At 47.3% G+C, this 22,907-nt stretch overlaps 1 protein-coding gene across 2 annotated transcripts in view; it reads left to right on the forward strand.

Annotated features, from left to right (window-relative positions):
* Positions 1-22,907, forward strand: part of aatkb (apoptosis-associated tyrosine kinase b) — a 158,508-nt gene that overhangs the window by 83,946 nt on the left and 51,655 nt on the right. For both annotated transcript variants that reach the window (XM_055653829.1, XM_055653830.1), the window contains exon 3: positions 15,366-15,499. In XM_055653829.1, coding sequence (XP_055509804.1) covers positions 15,366-15,499 — 134 coding nt within the window. The remainder of the gene's footprint in view (positions 1-15,365; positions 15,500-22,907) is intronic.

Raw genomic sequence — 22,907 nt, forward strand, 5'->3', positions numbered from 1 at the left:
ATCTTTACTGAAGCCAATGAACCTACAAACCTGCGTGTCTTTGGAGTGCGGGTGGGAACCGGAGCACCCGGAGAAAACCTGCACGGTCGCAGGGGGAAACGTGCAAACTCCGTACAGGCAGCACCCGCGGTCAGGATTGCACCGGGGTCTCTGGCGCTGTAACGCTGCAACTCTACCGCTGCGCCACTGTGCCGCCCAATACCTTTTCATACTGTGTGGATCTTCAAAGCATCAAATAGCCCTGCAGTGCTGGGCAAACATTTGGAAAGCCTGTTGATATCACATCATTCCTTCATGTTTGGGCACCTGCCAACTCAAGAATGGAAAGCGCAAACCACACTGATCCCCTCAGCCAGAAAATCCTTAAACCAGCCGCCAGAGAGGCAACTCTGCAGTATCTGAGTTATTTTAGGTACCATTTGCAACACCAGGGGTTAGACACAAGATTAATGAGTCCTGAACGCTAATATTGACAATAAAATTTAATTGAGTTTAGTTTTGAGATGCAGTGTGGAAACAGGCCTTTCGGCCTACTGAGTCCAACGATTACCGTCAGAACTAGAGGGGATCTCATTGAAACGTATAAGATTGTTAAGGGTTTGGACACGCTGGAGGCAGGAAACATGTTCCCGATGTTGGGGGAGTCCAGAACCAGGGGCCACAGTTTAAGAATAAGGAGTAAGACATTTAGAACGGAGACGAAGAAATGTTTTTTCTCACAGAGAGTGGTGAGTGTGTGGAATTCTCTGCCTCAGAGGGCGGTGGAGGCAGGTTCTCTGGATGCTTTCAAGAAAGAGCTAGATAGGGCTTAAAAATAGCTGTCAGGGGATATGGGGGGGAGATTGCATTCTTCACGTGGTCCGCCCTGTTTCAAATGCAATCAAATAAAATAAAATAGAACAGGTTGTCCTACAACTTTAGGCTGTGCACGCCATACGCAAGAAGAAGAAGAAGAAGGGGATATGGGGAGAAGGCAGGAACGGGGTACTGATTGGGGATGATCAGCCATGATCACATTGAATGGTGGTGCTGGCTCGAAGGGCTGAATGGCCTACTCCTGCACCTATTGTCTATTGTCTAACTAGTTATATCCTACATACTCGGGACAATATTTTTTACAGAAGCCAATTAACCTACAAACCCGCATGTCTTTGGAATGTGGGAGGAGACTGGTGCACCCGCAGAAAACCCACATGGTCACAAGGTGAACGTAGAAACTCCGTACAGACAGCACTCGAGGTCAGGATCAAACCCGGATCTCTGGCACTGTAAGGAATGTGGGAGGTAACCGGAGCACCCGGAGGAAACCCACACAGTCACAGGGAGAACAAAGGATGAAGAGATATTTTTTTCACTTCGGGGACAGTATATTGAAAAATTCGTATTATTTTAATATTCTTAAGGTGGAACTGGGAAGTATTTGTAGCCACAAAATACATTGAGATGTATTGGCGTAGGGTTCTGCATAGTATTGAATGGTGAAGTAGACTAGAATGGGCTGAATGGGCTGCTCCTGTTTCTATGTTTCATAACTAGTATCATATACGGCTTGATTGAATAACACAGCATGGAGACTGGCCCTTTGGCCCTCTATGTCCACACCGACCATCGATCACCCGTTTACACCAGCCTCGTGTTATCCCACTTTCTCATCCACTCCCTACACACTAAGGGCCATTTACAGAGGTCAGTTCCTGACTACAGTTGCTGTCTGTACGGAGTTTATACATTCTTCCCGTTTCCCCCCACTCTCCAAAGGCGTACAGGTTTACAGGTTAATTGGCTTCGGTAAAAATTGTAAATTGACTCCAGCATGTCGGACAGTGTTAGTGTTAGTGATCGCTGGTTGGCGCGGACTCAGAGGGCCAAAGGGCCCCGTCTCTCCACTGTATATCTAAAACCTAAAAGTCTAAAGTCCTGCTTCAGTAAGCTGCCTAAAATGCTTATTCTAATCTTCTTGAGCCTCGGGTGAATCCAGACGTGCTTTGAACTGAGTTCCCCAGGCCGCGTGGTTTGATTAGAGAGGGTGAACGGAGAAATCCATACTCCATCCATCCATAGACTGGCAATACTTTAGGAGAGCAGAAACAACATTTTATCTCACCTCCCCCCCTCCCCTCTGCTCCCCACCCTTTGATGTTAGGCATCAAACCATCTCAAACAAACACATCCATTCCGATGTAGTGGCTCAATTTGAAACGCACTTGAAACCTTGCCCAGTTTACTTAAAATATGATGCTAAAATGTAGCATGTTTTGATTTTAAAAAGAACAAATTATATGACTGCTAAACGAACACTGTTGCTATACTGGAAACAGCTGGAACAGTCTCAAGCAGACCAGCCAGCTATTTTTTCTATTGACGTATTTCGGCTGGAAGAGCCTCTGCCTCGCAGCGCCAGAGTCGCAGGTTCGATCCTGACCTCGGGTGCTGTCTGTGTGTTGAGACCGCACCTTCTCCCCGTCACTGCGTGGGTTTGCTCCGGCCTTGTCAGATTACATCTAACTTAATGCGGCCTTCCAACATGAAAAGGTTCCCCATCGCTGATCTAGACCCTCCCACTAGTGCAAACATCGCCCCCACATTCACTCTATCCAGGACTTTCGCTATTCGGTCAGTGTCCGTGTGGTCAACCTGGCCTGGCGTCTGACCATCTGATCCACTTGAGCCCCAGGCTGCTGCAGGGCCTCCAGCGGCCCACTCCACCAACACGACCACCTGGTCACATCGACCTTCCGTGCGGTTCCCGGAGGTTTTTGTCAGTCTTCCTACCTGCTTCCACTACCTGCAACCTCCGGCAACCACCTGCAACCTCCGGGAACCGCACGGAAACTTTGGGTGGGGCGCAAAGTCTCCAGAGGTTTCCGTTCAGGTGGCCTAAGTGGGACAGGGGCATTACTCTCCAGCCGTCCACAGTGTACAGATACAGGATAAAGAGTGCAAGGTTTAGTTCAAGGTAACGTCCGATTAAAATTGGTTTGCAGGTCTCCCAGGAAGTAGATGGGGGGGGGGGGGGGTCAGAACCGCTCTCTAGTTGGTTCTGGAGACGTCTAGCCTGTCCAACTCTTAAGGGGTTGGACAGGCTAGATGCAGGAAGATTGTTCCCGATGTTAGGGAAGTCCAGGACAAGGGGTCACAGCTTAAGGATAAGGGGGAAATCCTTTACAACCGAGATGAGAAGAACTTTTTTCACACAGAGAGTGGTGAATCTCTGGAACTCTCTGCCACAGAGAGTAGTTGAGGCCAGTTCATTGGCTATATTTAAGAGGGAGTTAGATGTGGCCCTTGTGGCCAAGGGGAACAGGGGGTATGGAGAGAAGGCAGGTACGGGATACTGAGTTGGATGAGCAGCCATGATCATATTGAATAGCGGTGCAGGCTCGAAGGGCTGAATGGCCTACTCCTGCACCTAACTTAAATGTTTCTATGTTTCTATGATAGGATGGTTCAGTTGCCTGACAACAGCTGGGATAAACCTGTGCCTGAATCTGGAGGTGTGCGTTTTCACACTTCTGTACCCCATGCCTGATGGGAGAGAGGGGAGAAGAGGGAGTGACCTGGGGTGAGACTGGTCCTTGATTGGGCTGCTGGCCTTGCCGAGACCAAGTGAGGTGAAGGTGGAGTCAAATGGACGGGAGGTCGATTGGTGACAAGGTTTATGTCTGTGGTAGAATGCGGATTTAGCTGAAAATTAGTTGAAACATGCGTGAAAAGTGTGTACGCAATGTGTCTCACACAGAGAGCTGGGTAATCTGGATGAACATCAGTGTCTACACAGGGTGTAGCTGATGCCAGAACACAATGAAATTAATATTATTTTATGACAAATACCAAGCGATCAATATTATGTGAAACCACATAAACCTACAACTCTTGGTAACACCAGATATTCATTCTTTCGATTTAATAATGGATAGAAGTCCTTCTGATAGAATATCTAAGAAACTTTGGTTCAAAGCCTTACTGGTAAGGGCTGAATGGCCTACTCCTGCACCTATTGTCTATTGTCTATTGTCGATATCATACACACTTTCAAAATGGAATACTGTCTCGCTACAGTATGTGGCGGGCTGAGCCATTTTGGACTCGAACCTTCGTTTGTCGAGCTCGACCTGGCGTGATCTGGGCCGACCTGGGTGGACAGCTGACGGGGAGCTAGTCTTCACTTCACGCACCTTGCCCTCTTGTACTAATTGTTGAGCTGCATCCTTTAAATATTAAACTGTGTTTATACAGTTAGGATCAAGTATAGGATTAATTGGAACTAGCCTATAGCCTGCTTCAGGGGAAGATTCATGGCACTAAAATAGATGATATCATAATCCCTTCCATGACACACTGGTCAACCTGAGGAGCATCTTCAGCAACAGACTGGTTCCACCAAGATGCAGCACAGAACGCAACAGGAGATCCTTTTGCCCTGTGGCTATCAAACTGTACAACTCCTCCCCCTTCTGTCATGGCGTAGAATGACTCCTCCACCCCTACCCAAATCTGTGAATGAATGAATGAATGAATGAATGAATGAATAGGTTTATTGGCCAAGTATGTACACATACAAGGAATTTGCCTTGATGCTCCACTCGCAGGTTACAACATGGACATACAGTAAACAATTAAGAATGACACATAAAACATTAAACATTAATAATAAAACATTATAGTTTAAACATGTGAATGAAATAAAATAGCAGAGCAAAAGGAGACTACAGACTTTTGGTTATTGAGTCGAGCTACTACTCGTGGAAAAATAACTGTTTTTATGTCTGGCTCCCCAATCTTTGCACATTCCAATCTGACTGTTGGCAGACCAACTTCCATCTTGGGATAAATAATGTTCTACTGTACGTTACAGTGAAGATGGTTATCAAGAATCACAGCGGGATCTTGATCAGTTGGGCAAGTGGGCCAAGGAATGGCCAATGGATATAATAACGAGATGTTGCGTTCTCCCTGTGACCGCGTGGGTTTTCTCTGGGTGACCCGGTTTCCTCCCAAATTCCAAAGACTTGTAGGTTTGTAGGTTAATTGGCTTCTGTAAATTATCCTGTGTGCAGGATAGGACTAGTGAATGGGTGATTGCTGGTTGGCATGGACTTGATGGGCCGAAGGGCCTGTTTCCACGTTGTTTCTCTAAAACTAAAACAAACTGGCCGATCTCCTCTCAGTACTCCTTACTCTATGGAAACCTAGACCTGAAGTCTGAAGAGGGGTCCAGGCCTGAAATGTCAGCTGGCCATGTCCTCCAGAGATACTGCCTGACCCGCTGAGTTACTCCGGAACTCTTCTATGTGTTCTATCTCTAAGCAGACCTGTCCAGACGTCTCCCGCGGCTGATATCTGGGGAAGTCTCCACTGAGGTCTAGCACCATCCACACCTTCAACCTTCTGTCTCCAGTGCAGCTGCCCACAGACATGATGACTATTTCCAACCCTCTCGGCACTACGACATCCAGCTTCTGCGGTAATATGCAGTTAACCCAGTTGATTTGGAACTTATTAGCAGTGTGAAGCAGTCAAATGCAAGTGGTCAAATGGGAGAGATCAATTAAAGGGAAACATGGCCAGTTGTAACCACAATATTACTACACTATGTCTTCCAAAATATTGAACAGGCCTGCAGTATAACTGTAATTACACTTAACATGCTTTATAGCACTGATTCTTTCTGAGAACATTAAATAGACAGAGGGTGGCATGGTGGAGCAGCGGTAGAGTTGCTGCCTTACAGCACAAGAGACCTTGGTTCGATCCTGACTACGGGTGCTGTTTGTATGGAGTCTGTGCGTTCTCTCTGTGAACGTGTGGGTTTTCCCCGGGTGCTCCGGTTTCCTCCCACACTCCAAAGACGTGCGGGTTTGTCGGTTTATTGGTTGCTGTAAGCTTTCTCTAGTGTGCAGGATAGTGTTAGCGTACCTGGGTGATCGCTGGTCGGCATGGCCTCGGTGGGCTGAAGGGCCTGTTTCTGCACTGTACCACTAAAATCGAAAGATCTTTATCCTTTTTTAGAATAGCGGTTAAAAATAACCCTTAAAAAAACATAGAAAAACAGGTACAGGAGTAGGCCATTCAGTCCTTCGAGCCAGCACCGCCATTCAATATGATCATGGCTAATCATCTAAAATCTGTACCCCGTTCCTGCTTTTTCACCATCATCCCGTAATTCCCTCAGGCCTAAGAGCTAAGTCTAACTCTCTTGAAAACATCCAGCGAATTGGCCTCCACTGCCTTCTGTGGAAGAGAATTCCACAGATTCACAACTCTCTGGGTGAAGAAGTTTTTCCTCATCTCAGTCCTAAATGGCCGACCCCTTATTCTTAAACTGTGAATTTTGACAAATGTTAGATTATTTTGGAAGTGCAAAATGGTGATAACTCACACCAACCCTTTCTCACAGTCTGCGGTATTATGTGAGTCTGAAGAAGGGTCTCGACCCGAAACGTCACCCGTTCCTTCTCTCCAGAGATGCTGCCTGCCCCACTGAGTTACTCCAGCTTTTTGTGTCTAACTGTCTGTCAGTTCTTGACTACCAGCTGCCCTTATACCATTTTGCACGCAGTGTCTCGTGTCTTAATCATCTCTAGTGCTTGTCTTTTGGATGAGAGAGGGCCTGTTACTAACTGCACACATAAGTCTCGGGAATGAAGGCGGCACATGACTCGGTGTGAGCTTGTTGCCAATAGCAACGGTGTCGCAGTTAGGAAAGAAAGCAGCATTAGACAATAACGCGGTAAGAAATGTGTACACTGCGTTAGGAATTTACAGGGGACCAAATCTGATGAGTTAATAATGGGATTGGTGTCGTTTTCCTGAAACGGTGATGTTTCACACAATCGGCTTTGCTCTTTGTAAGACCGTACAGAGGTTTATAAAATCACGAGGGGCGTCAATAAGATGGATAGTCACAGACCTTTTGACAGGGTAGCGGAATCTAAAATTAGAGGGCATGGTCTTAAGGTACACAAAAAAGCTGGAGAAACTCAGCGGGTGCAGCAGCATCTATGGAGCGAAGGAAATAGGCAACGTTTCGGGCCGAAACCCTTCTTCAGACCCCATGGTCTTAAGTTGATTAGGGAAACATTTAAAGGGGACCCATTCTACACACAGAGGGTGGTGTGTGCATGGAACGAGCTGCCAGAGGAGGTGGTAGTGGCAACATTTAAAATATATTTGGATTGGTGCATGGATGGGGGGTTTAGTGTGATGTGGACCAAACACAGGCCAATGGGACGGGCTCAGTGCTGGAGTAACTCAGCGGGTCAGGCAACACCCCGGGAACACATGGATAGGTGACGTTTCAGGTCAAGACCCAGTAAACATTATTCACATTATCCCCTTTATCGTGCGTCTGTACACTGTGGATTAGTCGATTGTAATCGTAAACGGGCCAGCTGAGGAGTTTTGGTCCCGGGCCGCGCACTAAGTCTGGCACCCCCCATTCAACTCATGAACCGATGATCGGCCATGAGAAGGAGGGGTGGTGGTGGTGGTGTCGGCGGGAAGCGACGGTCCGAAGGTCGGACAGCTGGCCGGGCTGCCGACCGACGGGGCCACGGGCGAGGGGCTGCTGCTGCACTCCATGAGCTGCACTACGTCGGGACGGGTGAGGCGGGGGCCGGACGCGACGCTCCGACCCGACCATCCCCTCGATAGCAGTCAGATACAGCGTGGAAACAGGCCCTTCGGCCCACCGCGTCCGCGCCGACCAGCGATCACCCCGTAGACTAGCATTATCCTGCAGACTAGGGACAATGTACAATTTTACCGTGGGGGGATAACCGGAGCACCCAGAGAAAACCCACGCTGTTACAGAGAGAACGTGCAAACTCAGTACAGACAGCACCCGCAGTCAGGATAGAACCCGGGTCTCTACCGCTGCCACAGTTTTCCTCCAGCACATTGTTTGTTGCAGACGAAAGGTTGACTCCGAATCTTTCTCCACGACCAGCTTACTCTGGTTTTTACCTCAGATTTTCAGCGTCTGCGGTACTTCCTGGCACAGCTTGAAACTGTTGCCATTGGCTCCTGCCCTTCAGCCCCAGCTGAAGCAAGAGATGGGCACACTGCCATGTTTAGAAAATCGGCATGCTCTAAAGAGATGAAAAGCCACAAAAATCCATTCTGAAATCCATCTCTATATATTCAAAGCACAGCATAGTTACCTGGAGAATCTGAACGTATTAACTCTTTATCCAAATCTGCAGATAAGCAAACAGTCCTGTTTGTACGGCACCTAATGAATATGAAATTTCAAAGACTAGTTGGATTTGTGCCTTCCCTCATGAATATTTCTGTAACAATTAAAGTGGATTAGAAGTCAGGCTAGAATAAATGCATTTTAATTCTGAGCCTTTGATCAGAAAATTCCTGTAAGTGAGCAGTACAATCCTGCTTGTCTTAATCCTTAACGTTAAAAAAAAATCACAAAGTGCTGGAGGAACTCAGCCAGTCAGGCAGCATCTGCGGAGGATAAGTGAACATTCCAGGGCCAACATTACGATGTAGAAACAAAGAACTGCAGATGTTGGTCAATGCCAAAGAGAGACACAAAAGGCTGGAGTTACTCAGCGGGTCAGGCAGCATCTATGGAGAGAAGGAATAGGCTCCGGATTCTTCCCACACTACAAAGACGTGCGGATTTGTGGGTTAACTGGTTTCTGCAAAAATTGTCCCCAGGGAGTGGGATAGAACTAGTGTTTGCTGGTGATCGGCACGGACCCGATGGGCCGAAGGGCCTGTTTCCGTGCTGTATCTCTAAACTAAGCTGAAGTCTTTCCAGCCGGCTGCAGTGTTGACAGACTATTAAATGATTTATAATGTACGATGTCAAAGGATAACTCACCTCGAGAACAGGATGGCTTGATGTGTCTCCTGTTTGCTATATATTGTCATATTTCAGTGTCAGAGCAATTGATTTATTTCTGCAGTTCCCGTTGCATTGATTACTGTGCCACTTATAACTCGAAACCCATGGGATGCAACATCAACACACCAGGCAGCGTGGTGGTGTGTCAAATATCAAAGAACTCAGCGGGTCAGGCAGCATCCGTAGAGGAAATGGACAGACGACGTTTAGGGTCCAGACTCTTCTTTAGACTGATGGAGTGGTTGGGGGGGGGGGGGGGGGGGGGGGGGGAGAATGCTGGGGGAAGATAGGTGAGGAAGCTTCACTAGTATTAGGTGGATAGACACAAAAAGCTGGAGTAACTCAGCGGGTCAGGCAGTATCTCTGGAGAAAATGAATCGGTGGCGTTTCAGGTCGAGACCCTTCACCTATTCCTTTTCTCCAGAGATGCTGCCTGACCCACTGAGCGACTCCAGCCTTTTGTGTCTGTATTCGGTGTAAACCAGCATCTGCAGTTCCTTCCTGCACAGGTCAAACATAGGTGGATGCAGGTAATGGGAGGGGGGTTTGGTTAGCATTCAGGTGGAGCGAGTGACAAAGGCTAGAGGTGAAAAGGAGACGAGGTTGTCAGATATAGAGAGACGAGGAGGTGTGAAAGGGCACAAAGTGCTGGAGTAACTCGGTGGGTCAGGCAGCATCTCTGGAGAACATCGCTAGGCGACGTTTCGGGTCAGGAACCTTCTTCAGACTGATTGGAGTAACGAGGGAAAAGCTGGAAGAGAGACGGGGGTGGGGGTGAGGGTTGGGGGTTGCAGTGTAAGGGGGTTGCAGGGGAGGGAGGTTCAGGGGGCAGATGGGTGAACGAAGGTGATACTGTAGGTGAAAAGACAAAAAGTGAGAGATAAGGAGAGATCTGCAGCCTCATAGTGCCAGGGTTCAATTCTGACCTCGGCCGATGTCGGTGCGGAGTTTGCACGTTCTCGCTGTGACTGCGTGGGTTTTTCTCCAGGTGCTCCGGTTTCCGCCTCACATTCTAAAAATGTGTAGGTTCGCAGGTTAATTGGGTTGTGTAAATTGTCCCCAGTGTGTGGGCTAGGGCGAGTGTACGAGGTGATCGCTGGTGGGCTAAAGGGCCGTTTCCACACTGTATCTCTAAACCAGTCAGAACTAAAAATGTGATGAAATGTGAATCCTGGGGATGAAATACAGGTGGAAGGGGACAGGTAGACATGGGTGCACGTCTAGGTGGGCCACAGGGAAGGGGGGGGGGGGGGGGGGGGGGGGGGGGGGGGGGGGGGGGGAGAAAGGGGAAAAGTATTTGTAGGTTGTTTGTAGGTTAATTATCAGAAATTGGAGAATTCAATGTTCCTACCATTGGGTTGAGAGGCGGAATCTGAGCCACTGTGTCGGAAGGAACTGCAGGTGCTGGTTGAAACTGAAGATGGACACAACCGGAGGGCGAGGAGAAGGGCCATCAAGAACACCACAGAGGCAGCGGAGAAGGTCTCGAGATGGCTCTGGATCAGGAGAGAAGGTCCATGAGGAGGAACGAATGCCACCTGAACACAAGTCGTGGTCCGATCAACCACGGCTGGGTCGCCAGGGCGAGGGTGTCTGATGTTGAAAGACCCGAAACACCCAATGACCCCGGGTTACATCACTGATGATGTGTTCAGGAGCATCTATAGATGTATTTGTATCAATTGTAGTCTGGTCCACATGTGACTCCATACCCACAGCAAAGTTCCTCGCTTGATTCAAGGACAATTAAGAATGGGCAATAAGTCCCGGCCTTGCCATCGGCGAACATGAGATTTATACGAAGAGGCTTATTAAAAAAAAAGCCCTTGGATAGATGCACAAAGAATCATTGAAGGCTCCCCCCATGCCTCAGGGGAAGTGGAGCAAAAATAAACGAAAGGACGTTGCAAGAGTAAGTCTGGTGATGGCAGATCAAACGCAACCTCCACCTCCCCCATCTAACCGTGGCATGCCATAGGCTCCGGGGCTGAATGGGACTCCTTAATCTCACTTGCAAGACAGATTGCAATCTCAAACACTTTTTGTTGTGAAGTTCCCACGTGGTCGCAGTAAGTAGGTCACGAAAAATTACATTCGGAGAAATGACGAGCAGTGTATTATTAGTTCATTCTGCACCGACAGAAGCAGTCCGTTATTTTACACATTCACTGGAAGCTGATCAAACACAACAAGAAAATCATTGCCAGAATGAAACTTGTGAGACAGCAGAGGTATCAGCTCCCGTCTAGCGGGAGTGATTCGGTGCCAGAACATAATAATTTTCACATTTCGTCAGACTTTCATGAATGGTTATAGAGTCATAGACAATAGGTGCAGGAGGAGGCCATTTGGCCCTTCGAGCCTGCACAGCCATTCATTGTGATCATGTCTGATCATCCACAATCAGTAACCCGTGCCTGCCTTCTCCCCATATCCCTTGATTCCACTGGCCGCTAGAGCTCTCTTTTAAATTCATCCAGTGAACTGGCCTCTACTGCCTTCTGTGGCAGAGAATTCCACAAATTCACAAATCTCTGGGTGAAAAAGCTTTTTCTCATCTCCGTTTTAAATGGCCTCCCCTCTGGGGCAGAGAATTCCATGACACAACTTTCTGTGTGAAAACGTATTTCCTCATCTCCGTTCTAAATGGCCTCCCCTTTATTTTTAGACTGTGGCCCCTGGTTCTAGACTCCTGCAACATTGGGAACATTTTTCCTGCATTTAGCTTGTCCACTCCTTTTATAATTGTATACGCTTCCATAAGATCCTCTCATCCTTCTAAGTTCCAGTGAATACAAGCCCAGTCTTTCCAATCTTTCCTCATATGACAATCCCGCCATCCTGGGGATTAACCTGGTAAACCTACGCTGCACTGTCTCAATAGCAAGGATGTTCTTCCTCAAATTAGGAGACCAAAACCGCACACAATACCCCAGATGTGGTCTCACCAGGGCCCTGTACAACTGCAGAAGGACCTCTTTACTCCTATACTTAAATCGTGAGTTCAATGACTGGTGTACAACAACACCCAGGTCTCGTTGCACTTCCCTTTTTCCTAATCTGACACCATTGAGATAATAATCTGCCTCCTTGTTCTTGCCACCAAAGTGGATAAACTCACATTTATCTACGTTATACTGCATCTATCATGCATCTGCCCCCTCACACACCTGCCCAAGTCACCCTGCAACCTCCTAGCATCCTCTTCGCAGTTCACACTGCCATTCAGCTTTGAGTCATCTGCAAATAGGTTAAATTGAACTGTACTAACATTGAGAAGAAGCTTGATAAAAAGGCTGGAGAAACTCAGCGGGTGAGGCAGCATCTATGGAGCGAAGGAAAAGTTGACATTTTGGGTCGAGACCCTTCCTCAGACTGATGTGGGGGTGGGAAGAAGAAAGGAAGAGGCAGAGACAGTGAGGAGAAGCTTGGAAGCTGAAGACTATTAATTAGTTTTTTGTTTAGTTTAGAGATACAACGAGGAAACAGGCTCTTCGGCCCACTGCGTCCGTGCTGACCAGCGACCCCCCCACTTACTCTAGCATTATCCTGCACAACATTTCTACCGAAGCTGATTATCCTACACACCTGTACGTTTTTGGAATGTGTGAGGAAACCTGAGCACCTGGAGAAAACCCACGCGGTCACGGGGAGAATGTACAAACTCTGTACAGACATACTGTAACCCGTAGCTTTCATAAGTTCACAAGTGATAGGAACAGAATTAGGCCATTCGGCCCATCAAGTCTACTCCGCCATTCAATCTTGGCTGATCTATCTCTCCCTCCTAACCCCATTCTCCTGCCTTCTCCCCATAAGCCCTGACTCCCGTACTAATCAAGAATCTATCTATCTCTGGTTTAAAAAATATTATTTTCACTTCAAAAGTACAATGTCTGCATTGCTCCTGGTTTCTTATTGTTGTAGGTACAAATGTGTCAATGATATATTACAGCGTACTTCATCTGTGAAGTAGTGTGCAATGAGCGTGCAATCAGTGTGCAATCAGTGTGCGGTAATATGTACAGAATTTACGCACACTATTTTGCCAGTTTTTTTAGAGATACAGCACGCAAACAGGCCCTTCAGCCCACCGAGTCCGCGCCGCCCAGCGATCCCCGCACACAAACTCTACCCAACACACAAGGAACAGTTTTACACTTTACGCCAAGTCAATTTACCTACATACCTGTACGCCTTTGGAGTGTGGGAGGAAACCAAAGAAATCCCACGCAGGTAAAGGGGAGAACGTACAAACTCCGTACAGACAGCACCGTAATGGGGCGTCAAACCCGTATCTCCGGGGCTGCATTCGCTGTAAGGCAGCGCCACCATGACCGCCCTGTGTTGTTAAAACTCTAATGGTGACAATAGCTTGCAGGGTGGTGTTCAACTGGAACATTGACCACACTGAATAAGGGAGCATTTCTTTCCTGTAGGACACTGGTGATGCTGATGGGATTTTACAATAATTTGGAGGTTTCATGGTCAAACAAGCTACTTAATAACATTTATATTCCCCCAGACGCTGATTCTGAATGTTAACCACTTTGCTATTCCACTGCTCTTATGGATTATAATGCAGATTTTAGGACATTATTCCTTGGAGCACGGGAGGCTGAGGAGTGATCTTAAGGACGTGTATGCAACTATAAGGGGTATAGATAGGGTAAATGCGCAGTTTTTTACCCAGGGTGGGGGGATCAAAAACAAAGGGGCTTACAGTGAGAGGGGCCAGGAACCTGAGAGGCAGCCTCTCAGGTTCCTTGTCCCTCTCACTGTAAGCCATTTTGTTTTTGGTGGATGTATGTAACAAGCTGGCAGAGTTTAGTTTAGAGATACAGAACGGAAGCAGGCCCTTCGACCCACCGAGTCCGCGCCGACCCGCGATCCTCGCACATTAACCATACCCTACACACACGAGGGAGAATTTACACTTATACCAAGTATAAAAAAACCCAACCCAATTAACCTACAAACATGTACGTCTTTGGAGAGTGGGAGGAAGCCGAAGATGTCGGAGAAAACCCACGCGGTCACGGGGAGAACGTACAAACTCCGTACAGACAGCGCACGTAGTCGGGATCGAACCCCCCCATCTCTGACGCTGTACGCGCTGTAAGGCAGCAACTCTACCGCTGCGCCACCATGCCGCCCATCGCTGTACCATCGTGCCACACTGAGGCGGTGGTTGAGGCAGATACTATAACAGCATTTGGACCGGTACATGGATAGTGTAGGAAAGAGCTGCAGATGCTGACTTACACTGAAGATAGATCCAAAATGCCGGAGTAACTCAGCGGGACAGGCAGCATCTCCGGAGGGAAGGAAGTACATTGATGGTGATAGGTTTTGAGGGATGAGGGCCAAATGCAGGTAAATGGGATTAACTCGGATGGTCGGCATGGACGAGTTCAAAGGTTTCTAAGGTCTTTTATTGTTACGTGTACCAATTAAGGCATGGTTGGGCCAAAGGGCCTGTTTCCATGATGTGTGACTCTATTTGCTTTGAGCTTCACACTTTATTTTCATTTGCAAAACGCAATGTCAACTTGTCCTGTTGTAATGGCGCCCTCCTGGCCATTGGTGGCACTGCAGTTCCATTGAGGGATGGACAGTGGGTCAAAGATCTACTGGAAACTCTCGTTATGGGAGTAGCTATTTTTAATGGAAAGGTTGTCAGGAAGGGCGTACATGTGTGGCATTTATAATATGGTTCCAGTCAGTTCGTGATGCTGCATTTACAAGGGTTTAAGAGAGGTTGTTTCGTATAATGGGATGCAAATTAGACAATAGACAATAGGTGCAGGAGTAGGCCAATCGGCCCTTCGAGCCAGCACCGTCATTCAATGTGATCATGGCTGATCATCCCCAATCAGTACCCCGTTCCTGCCTTCTCACCATATCCCCTGACTCCGCTATCTTTAAGAGCCCTATCTAGATCTCTCTTGAAAGCATCCAGAGAACCGGCCTCCACCGCCCTCTGAGGCAAAGAATTCCACAGACTCACAACACTCTGTGTGAAAAAAGTTTTTCCTCATCTCTGTTCTAAATGGCATACCCCTTATTCTTAAACTGTGGCACCTGGTTCTGGACTCTCCCAACATCGGGAACATGTTTCCTGCCTCTAGCGTGTCCAAATCCTTAATAATCTTAGATGTTTCAATAAGATTACCTCTCATCCTTCTAAACTCCAGAGTGTACAAGCCCAGCCGCTCCATTCTCTCAGCATATGATATCCCGCCATCCCGGGAATTAACCGTGTAAACCTACGCTGCACTCGCTCAATAGCATTGAGCGGAACTTCTCTGACAGGTCGGGTGAAGGATTGCTTTCAACTCCGGAGCGATTAATTGAGAGAGATTTCCATAAAGGGCATTAAATGGTGATCTATGTCAAGAATAAGGATGTGGATTTAATGGATGTATCTGTAAACTAAACTAAACTGTTGAATAGTTTGAAAAGGAGACTGAAGACAGCTATCTGTGTTTGTTTCCAGATGGAACACCCATCAGTGAACTAACGTGGTCCTCCTCCCTGGCCGTGGTCGCTGTGTCCTTCTCTGGACTCTTCACTTTCATCTTCCTCATGCTCGCCTGCCTCTGTTGCAAGAAAGGGGACATTGGGTTTAAGGTAAGAGGAACGACTTCCCAGCAGAACCTTCACGGTGCACTTGGGCAGAGATGGCAAAGATTCAAATTCAAGTGAGTTTCTTGTCATGTGTCCCTGATAGGACAATGAAATTCTTGCCTTGCTTCAGCACAACAGAACATAGTAGGCATTGACTACAAAACAGATCAGTGTGTCCATATACCATGTGTGTGTATATTTATATAATGGTATACGGGCACACTGATCTGTATTGTAGTCAATGCCTACTATGTACTATGAATGCCTTCATTGTCCTATCAGTGACACATGCAATAAACTCGCTTGAACTTGAACTTGAACTTGAAGATTGGCATGGAAGGTGAAACCAACGTTGCTTTGCCATGAATTAACCTCCTTGGTGGAAATAATCTGACGTGGATGATGATTGACAATGTTAGTATTCAAATTTGTGAAGCCATAGACCACAGGAGTGCAGGTGGGTGCACACACCCCAGCCTGTGTGCAGGAGTAGGTGTAATCGGGATTGATATACCATGGGGTGAATTCAGGAATGTGTATACCAAGGAGGGAACGTAGGTAATGAAGAACGTGTGGAAGATGGAAATGTGGGGGAGTGAGTGTGGGGCTGGAGGTGTGAGTGTGTTGGGCTGAAGAATGGTTCCGACCCGAAACGTCACCTATTTCTTTTCTCCAGAGATGCTGCCTGACCTGCCGAGTTACTCCAGCTTTCTGCGTCTTATCCTTGGAGATATGGAGGAGTGTGCGGGGCTGGCGATATAATGATGTGTGTGGGAGTGGAGATATGATGGAGTGAGTGTGGAGATGGAGGTATGGAGGGATGAATGGGCGGATGGAGGAGTGTGTGTGTGTGTGTGTGTGTGTGTGTGTGTGTGTGTGTGTGTGTGTGTGTGTGTGTGTGTGTGTGTGTGTGTGTGTGTGTGTGTGTGTGTGTGTGTGTGTGTGTGTGTGTGTGTGTGTGTGTGTGTGTGTGTGTGTGTGCGTGCGTGTGTGTGTGTGTGTGTGTGTGATGATGGAGATATGGAGGAGTGGATGTGGTTGTCAAGGGATACGGGGGGAATGGAGTGCTGATTCTGGATGATCAGCCATGATCATATTGAATGGCACGAAGGGCCGAATGGCCTACTCCTGCACCTATTTCCTATGTTTCTATGCTCTGTTTGCCCCTTTTACCGTTTGCTAATAATCTTTGACAGCTCAATGACGTTAACCTGCCCTGAAAGTCCTTCTGTGATGAGCCCTCAGTCACACAAACCTCAATGCATTTCGTTGTCTCTGTACTGTACACTGACAATGACAATTAAAATTGAATCTGAAAATTGAATCTGTAATAATTTAGATAGAATTTTACCTGTTGTGGCGCATATTGTGAGCAAGCACGTTTGCTGGCGGCTGGCTTAGAACAACATTACATTGCTATAAGATAGACACAAAAAGCTGGAGTAAAGCGACTGACCCACCAGGGGATTTTTTACGTGACTGTCGGCGACTGTCGTAGCTGTAGCGGGCCGCCGAAAAACCAGCGACTGGACTAATGGGCCTGTCCCACTTAGGCAATTTTTTAGGCGACTGCCGACAATGGAATTCACCGAAGTCAGCACTGGCGACAACCTACGACAGCACCTACGTCAGGAGCAGACAAGCCCACGGTCACCTATGAACATTTCAAAATCCAGCGGCGAGCAGACAAACGCGACGACTCTTTGGGCGACAGGGGAGACGACTCACGACCATACAGGCGACACCATGTGACCGACCGTGTGGCAACAGCCTAGTCGCCGGCAGTCGCCTAAAAAATCGCCTAAGTGGGACAGGCCCTTAACTCAGCAGGACAGGCAGCATCTCTGGAGAGAAGAAATGGGTGACGTTTCGGGTCGAGACCCATCTTTGGACTTCTTTCATTCCTTCTCTCCAGGGATGCTGCCTGTCCCACGGCGTTACTCCAGCTTTTTGTGTCTATCTTCAGTTTAAACCAACATCTGCAGTTCCTTCCTACACATTACATTGCTATAGCTGCACTGGTCTGGTTTGGATGACTGTGTGTAATGAGGATGAGGAAGAGACCCCTCCCTATAGCTCAGGCCCTTAAGTCCTGGCAACATCCTGGTAAATCTTCTCTGCACCCTTTCCAACTTCACCACTAGAACTGTCCACTATACACGATACAAATGTGGCACTACCGACATCTTATATAACAGAAGGCGCTGGAGACCAAGTCCATGGGTATGTTTTACGGCAGAGATAGATAGATAGATGGGAAGAAGGCAGGAGAATGGTGTTAAGAGGGAAAGATAGATCAGCCACGATTGAATGGCGTAGTTGACTTGATGGGCCGAATGGCCAAACTCTGTTCCTAGCAATTATGAACTCATGAGAAAAAGAACACATGTGGTCACGGTGGCGCAGCGGTAGATTTGCTGCCTTATAGCAAATGTAGCGCCAGAGACCCGGCATCGATCCTGACCACGGGCGCTGTCCGTCAGCACGGAGTTTGTACGTTCTCCCAGTGACCTGCGTGGGTTTTCTCAGAGATCTTCGGTTTCATCCCACACTTCAAAGACGGTACAGGTTTGCAGGCTAATTGGCTTGGTAAAGGTAAAAATTGTCATAATGAGTGTAGGATTGTGTTAATGTGCGGGGATCGCTGGTCAGCACGGATCCCGATGGGTCGAAGGGCCTGTTTCCACGCTGTATCTCTAAAACCCAAGTAGGCACGATGACTAAATGACATGAACTTATAAACAACAACATGACCTCCCAACGTCTATGCTCAATACTCAATATCCTAGTGGATTGATCTGAGTGAAGTATTAAACAGGCCAGACTGGACAATCACCTATCTAATGTGTGCAAATTAGGCAGGGCAGATGTTGGAGGCCGAGTTGTGTAAGTGCCGCAAGGCTCAGACAGCAGTTCTGAAGTTCATACAGCTGATGTTATTAACCAAGCAATCGGAAAGAATGGAAATACTGCCTCTCACTGCCCAAGCCTGTCTCCGTATCTCTGTGGCCGATGATGTAACTCTGAGGGATCATTCTTGAGAAACAGGGGAGATAATTTGCGAACATTCAGGTCCCATGCAAGCAGCAAGCAGGTCTTTTTTAAGTCAAGATGAGGAATTAATTGAGGGCACCAGATAAAAATCCAGTGCTCTTCACCAGAGTTCAAAGGGATAGAGTTATGGAGTCTTACATCATGGAAACAGGCCCTTCAGCCCAACATGCCCACACCGGCCAACATGTCCCATCTATACTAGCCCCACCTGCCTGCGTTGGCCCATATCCCTCTAAACCTGTCCTATCCGTCTACCTGTCTAACTGTTTCTTAAACGTTGCAATAGTCGCTGCCTCAACTACCTCCTCTGGCAGCTCGTTCCATACACCCACCACCCTCAGATTCTTATTAAGTCTTTCTCCCCTTCACCAGACAATGTGACACATGAGAATAATAATCTAAACTAAACTAGAGTCAGTAGTATCAGATCAGGAATTAAATCACGGATAAACGAACCTGAACACCCTTTCTCCGAATGTCCAATTGTGTCCTGATATGGTCTCAAGCTGAAATAGCTCACAGGGTGACCAATTAACCTACAAACCCGTGTAGGAAGGAACTGTAGATGATGGTTTTTACCTAGGACACAAAATGCTGGAGTAGCTCAGCGGGATAGGCAGGATCTCTGGATGGAAGGAATGGGTGACGCTTTGGGTTGGGTCAGGTCAGGTCTGAAGAAGGAATGGGCGATGTTTCGGGTCTGAAGAAATGGTCTAGACCCAAAACATCATCTATTCCTTCTCTGCAGAAATGCTGCCTCCTATCATGCGGAGCTACTCCAGCTTTTTATGTCTTGACCGACAAACCTGCACGTCTTTGGAATGTGGGAGGAAACTGGAGAAAATCCATGTGGTCACGGGGAGATGGTACCGACTCCGTACAGACGGCACCGGTGGTCAGGGCTGACGAGGGCCAATCTGGATCTCCACTCAACCACGGGTCGGGTGCAGCTTGGCCACAGGAGCCTGTGGGGCATTAGGGAGGTACAGCAACCATGTTGTGCAAGACCAGGCCTTCCACCAGAGCCCGTTCAACAGTGGCATGGAGCAATCATTTAATTTTGTGTGTGTGAGACTGTCTCCTCTTGGCCTGGTTAATGAGATGTTTTTGTTGCACGACGTCATGAATCGCTCCCCAGTAATGACTAGCTTGCACACGAGCCACAGGTCCTTGGTTGTTTAAAAATGAGACGGGCTTGTGAGGTTGTGCTCTTGTGGCTGGCTCGCCAGACTTGTTGTATGTCGATATTCTATTCGTCAGAATCATTATAGTCGACTTTTACAAGGATGTTGCCAGGACTCGGTGGGGTCCGAGCTATAGGGAGAGGTTGGGCAGGTTGGGACTCTATTCCCTGAATCGCGCAAGAGGATGAGGGGTGATCTTCTAGAGGTGTATAAAATCATGAGAGGAATTGAGGGAGTACAGCGTAGGTTCACGAGGTTACTTCCCGGGATGGCGGGACTGTCATATGTTGATAGACTGGAGTGGCTGGGCTTGTACACTCTGGAATTTAGAAGGATGAGAGGCTATCTTATTGAGACATATAAGATTATTAAGGGTTTGGACACGCTAGAGGCAGGATACATATTCCCGATGTTGGGGGAGTCAGAACCAGGGGCCACAGTTTAAGAATAAGTGGTAAGCTATTTGGAATGGAGATGAGGAAAAACATTTTCACACAGAGTGTTGTGAGTGTGTGGAATTTTCTGCCTCGGAGGGCGGTGGAGGCAGGTTCTCTGGATGCTTTCAAGAGAGAGCTGGAGAGAGCTCTTAGGGATAGAGGAATTGAGGGATATGGAGAGAAGGCAGGAACGGGGTACTGATTGTGGATGATCAGCCGTGATCACATTGAATGGCGGTGCTGGCTCGAAGGTATATGACCTGGCCTTTGGTGGGAAGAATGTCATGGATATTAATTGTTGTGGCCCAAGCTGAAACCTTCCGGTACTGATGAATTCCCTTGGTTTCTGCCAACAACGTTACGGGCACGCAACGTCATGACAGATCACTTATAAATAATGTGGTAAGATGTGTAGCAATTGCTAGTTCCCTTACACTGCCAGGTCTTTTTATAAATGAGTAGCAATTTAGACAGTAGATACGGAAAGTAAAAATAAATATTATTCCCATTTAGTTGCACACAGAGGAATAGATGGTCATTAGGAGATTGCTGTCTGTTGGATCTCTTTCTGCAGACCATTGCGTAAACTAATATAAATCTTCCACTCTATGCACAGCTTGAATAGATTATATGGAACAATTGACTCCATCTCATGCTCTTTAACTTATGAAAGGGAAATTCGACCATGCTATTATAGAGAGAATGATGATATAATTTACTCATCCCACCTACTTGAGTTCCTGCCTGTGTTCTTCTTTTCATAAGTTCGTAAGTTCCAGGAGCAGAATTAGGCCATCCGGCCCATCAAGTCTATTCCGCCATTCAATCATGGCTGATCTATCTTACCCTCTCAACCCCATTCTCCTGCCTTCTATCCCATAACCTCATGAATCTGTCAAGCTCCAACTTAAAAATACACATTGACTTGGCCTCCACAGCCGCCTGTGGCACTGAATCCCACAGATTCACCACCCTCTGACTAAAGGACTAGGCATCTACATGCCATGAGCTGATCAGATTCAAATGACAGGTTCCCTTCTAAATCTCAGATTGAATCTAAATATCGAAGGACAATATTTTGCTATCAAGACCTCAGGTTATGGGGGCTATGGGGAGAAGGCAGGAGAATGGGGTTAGGAGGGAGAGATAGGTCAGCCATGATTGAATGGGGGAGTAGACTTGATGGGCCGAATGGCCTAATTCTACTATCACTTATGACCTTAGGAGGTACTCGTGTCCCTAACTCCATTTGCATCTGTAATTTTCTGTAAATTGCTGCTGGTTTACACTGGAGAGAGCTGATGACAGCCATGTTGGTGGCTGCCAGATCAAAACACACGTGGCAGGGAAGTGTGTGACATGCAGGAAGAAAGGAGCGTTCATGAGAAAGTGCGACAACAAGATGTTTTTTTAATATTAGTTTAGTTTGGAGATACGGCGCAGAAACAGGCCCTTCGGCCCTTCGGCCCACCGAGTCCGCGCCGATCCAAAACACCAATTTAAATAAAGATCCTAATTGGAAAGAAATTGATACTTAAATTTTGGAAAAATACAACCACACCAACTGTTAAAATGTGGATTAGGAATATGATGGACATAGCACGCCTTGAAGAAATGAGACTCCGACTAATAGATAAATATGACCAATTCTTAAGGAGTTGGTCTCCTTTCATCGACTTTTTGGAATCATGTGATGCAGCGGTGCCGTAAGGATTGCTGATTTCAGTTCATGACGCGGATAGATCTACATCTCCGAATACAGATTTGAAAAATTCTCTTTTAAGGGGCCTTCTCTTCTATTTCTACTTTCCACTTTCTCTCTTCCTTTTTTTATTTTTTATATACACACTTCACGTTTTTCTCCTCTCTACCATCTATTTTTCCACTTTTTCCCCTTTCTATTGTTTTCTCTTTCTTGTCCTGCCTACTTCCTTCTTATAACATAAAACTAGAGGTTGTACATAGAATGGATTACGGTATTACATAGTTGGCACCTAAAATTAGGTTCCACTGTACTGTTTTGTGCTGTATTAACTTCTAATAAAATAAACAAAAACAAAAAAAAAAAATCACCCCCACTTGATGAATGCTGGCGTTGCCAGGAGCCCCGGATCCTGAAACGTGACTAGATCATGGGGTGGCACGGTGGCGCAGCGGTAGAGTTGCCGCCTTGCAGCTCCAGAGACCCGGGTTCGATCCTGACCACGGGTGCTGTCTGTGGGGAGTTTGCACCTTCTCCCTGTGATTTTCTCCGCGTACACCGGTTTCTTCCCACACCCCACAGACGTACAGGTTTGGGGGCTGATTGGCTTTGGTAAAATTGTAAATTGTTCCTAGTGTGTGTAGGTTAATGTTGGTGTGCGGGGATAGGTGATCGGCGCAGACTCAGTGGGCCGAAGGGCCTGTTTCCACGGGGTATCTCTAAACTAAACTAATAAATATAAACACAGGGAAGTGCAGGGAATGGAGGGGTTATGGATCACGTGCCGGCAGATAAGAGTTGGTCTAGGCATCATGTTTGCCACAGATGCTGTGGACTGAAGGGCCTGTTCTTGTGCTGTACTGTTCTATGTTTTATATAACTTGGTAAGGATGGCAGATTTCTCCCTCTTAAAGATAGCGGAGTCAAGGGATATGTACGGAGAGAAGGCAGGAACGGGGTACAGATTGTGAATGGTGGTGTTGGCTCGAAGGACCGAATGGCCTACTCCTGCACCTATTGTCTATTGTCTATTG

This window comes from Leucoraja erinacea, chromosome 23 (genome assembly GCF_028641065.1).
Source record: "Leucoraja erinacea ecotype New England chromosome 23, Leri_hhj_1, whole genome shotgun sequence".
NCBI classification, from domain to species: domain Eukaryota; kingdom Metazoa; phylum Chordata; class Chondrichthyes; order Rajiformes; family Rajidae; genus Leucoraja; species Leucoraja erinaceus.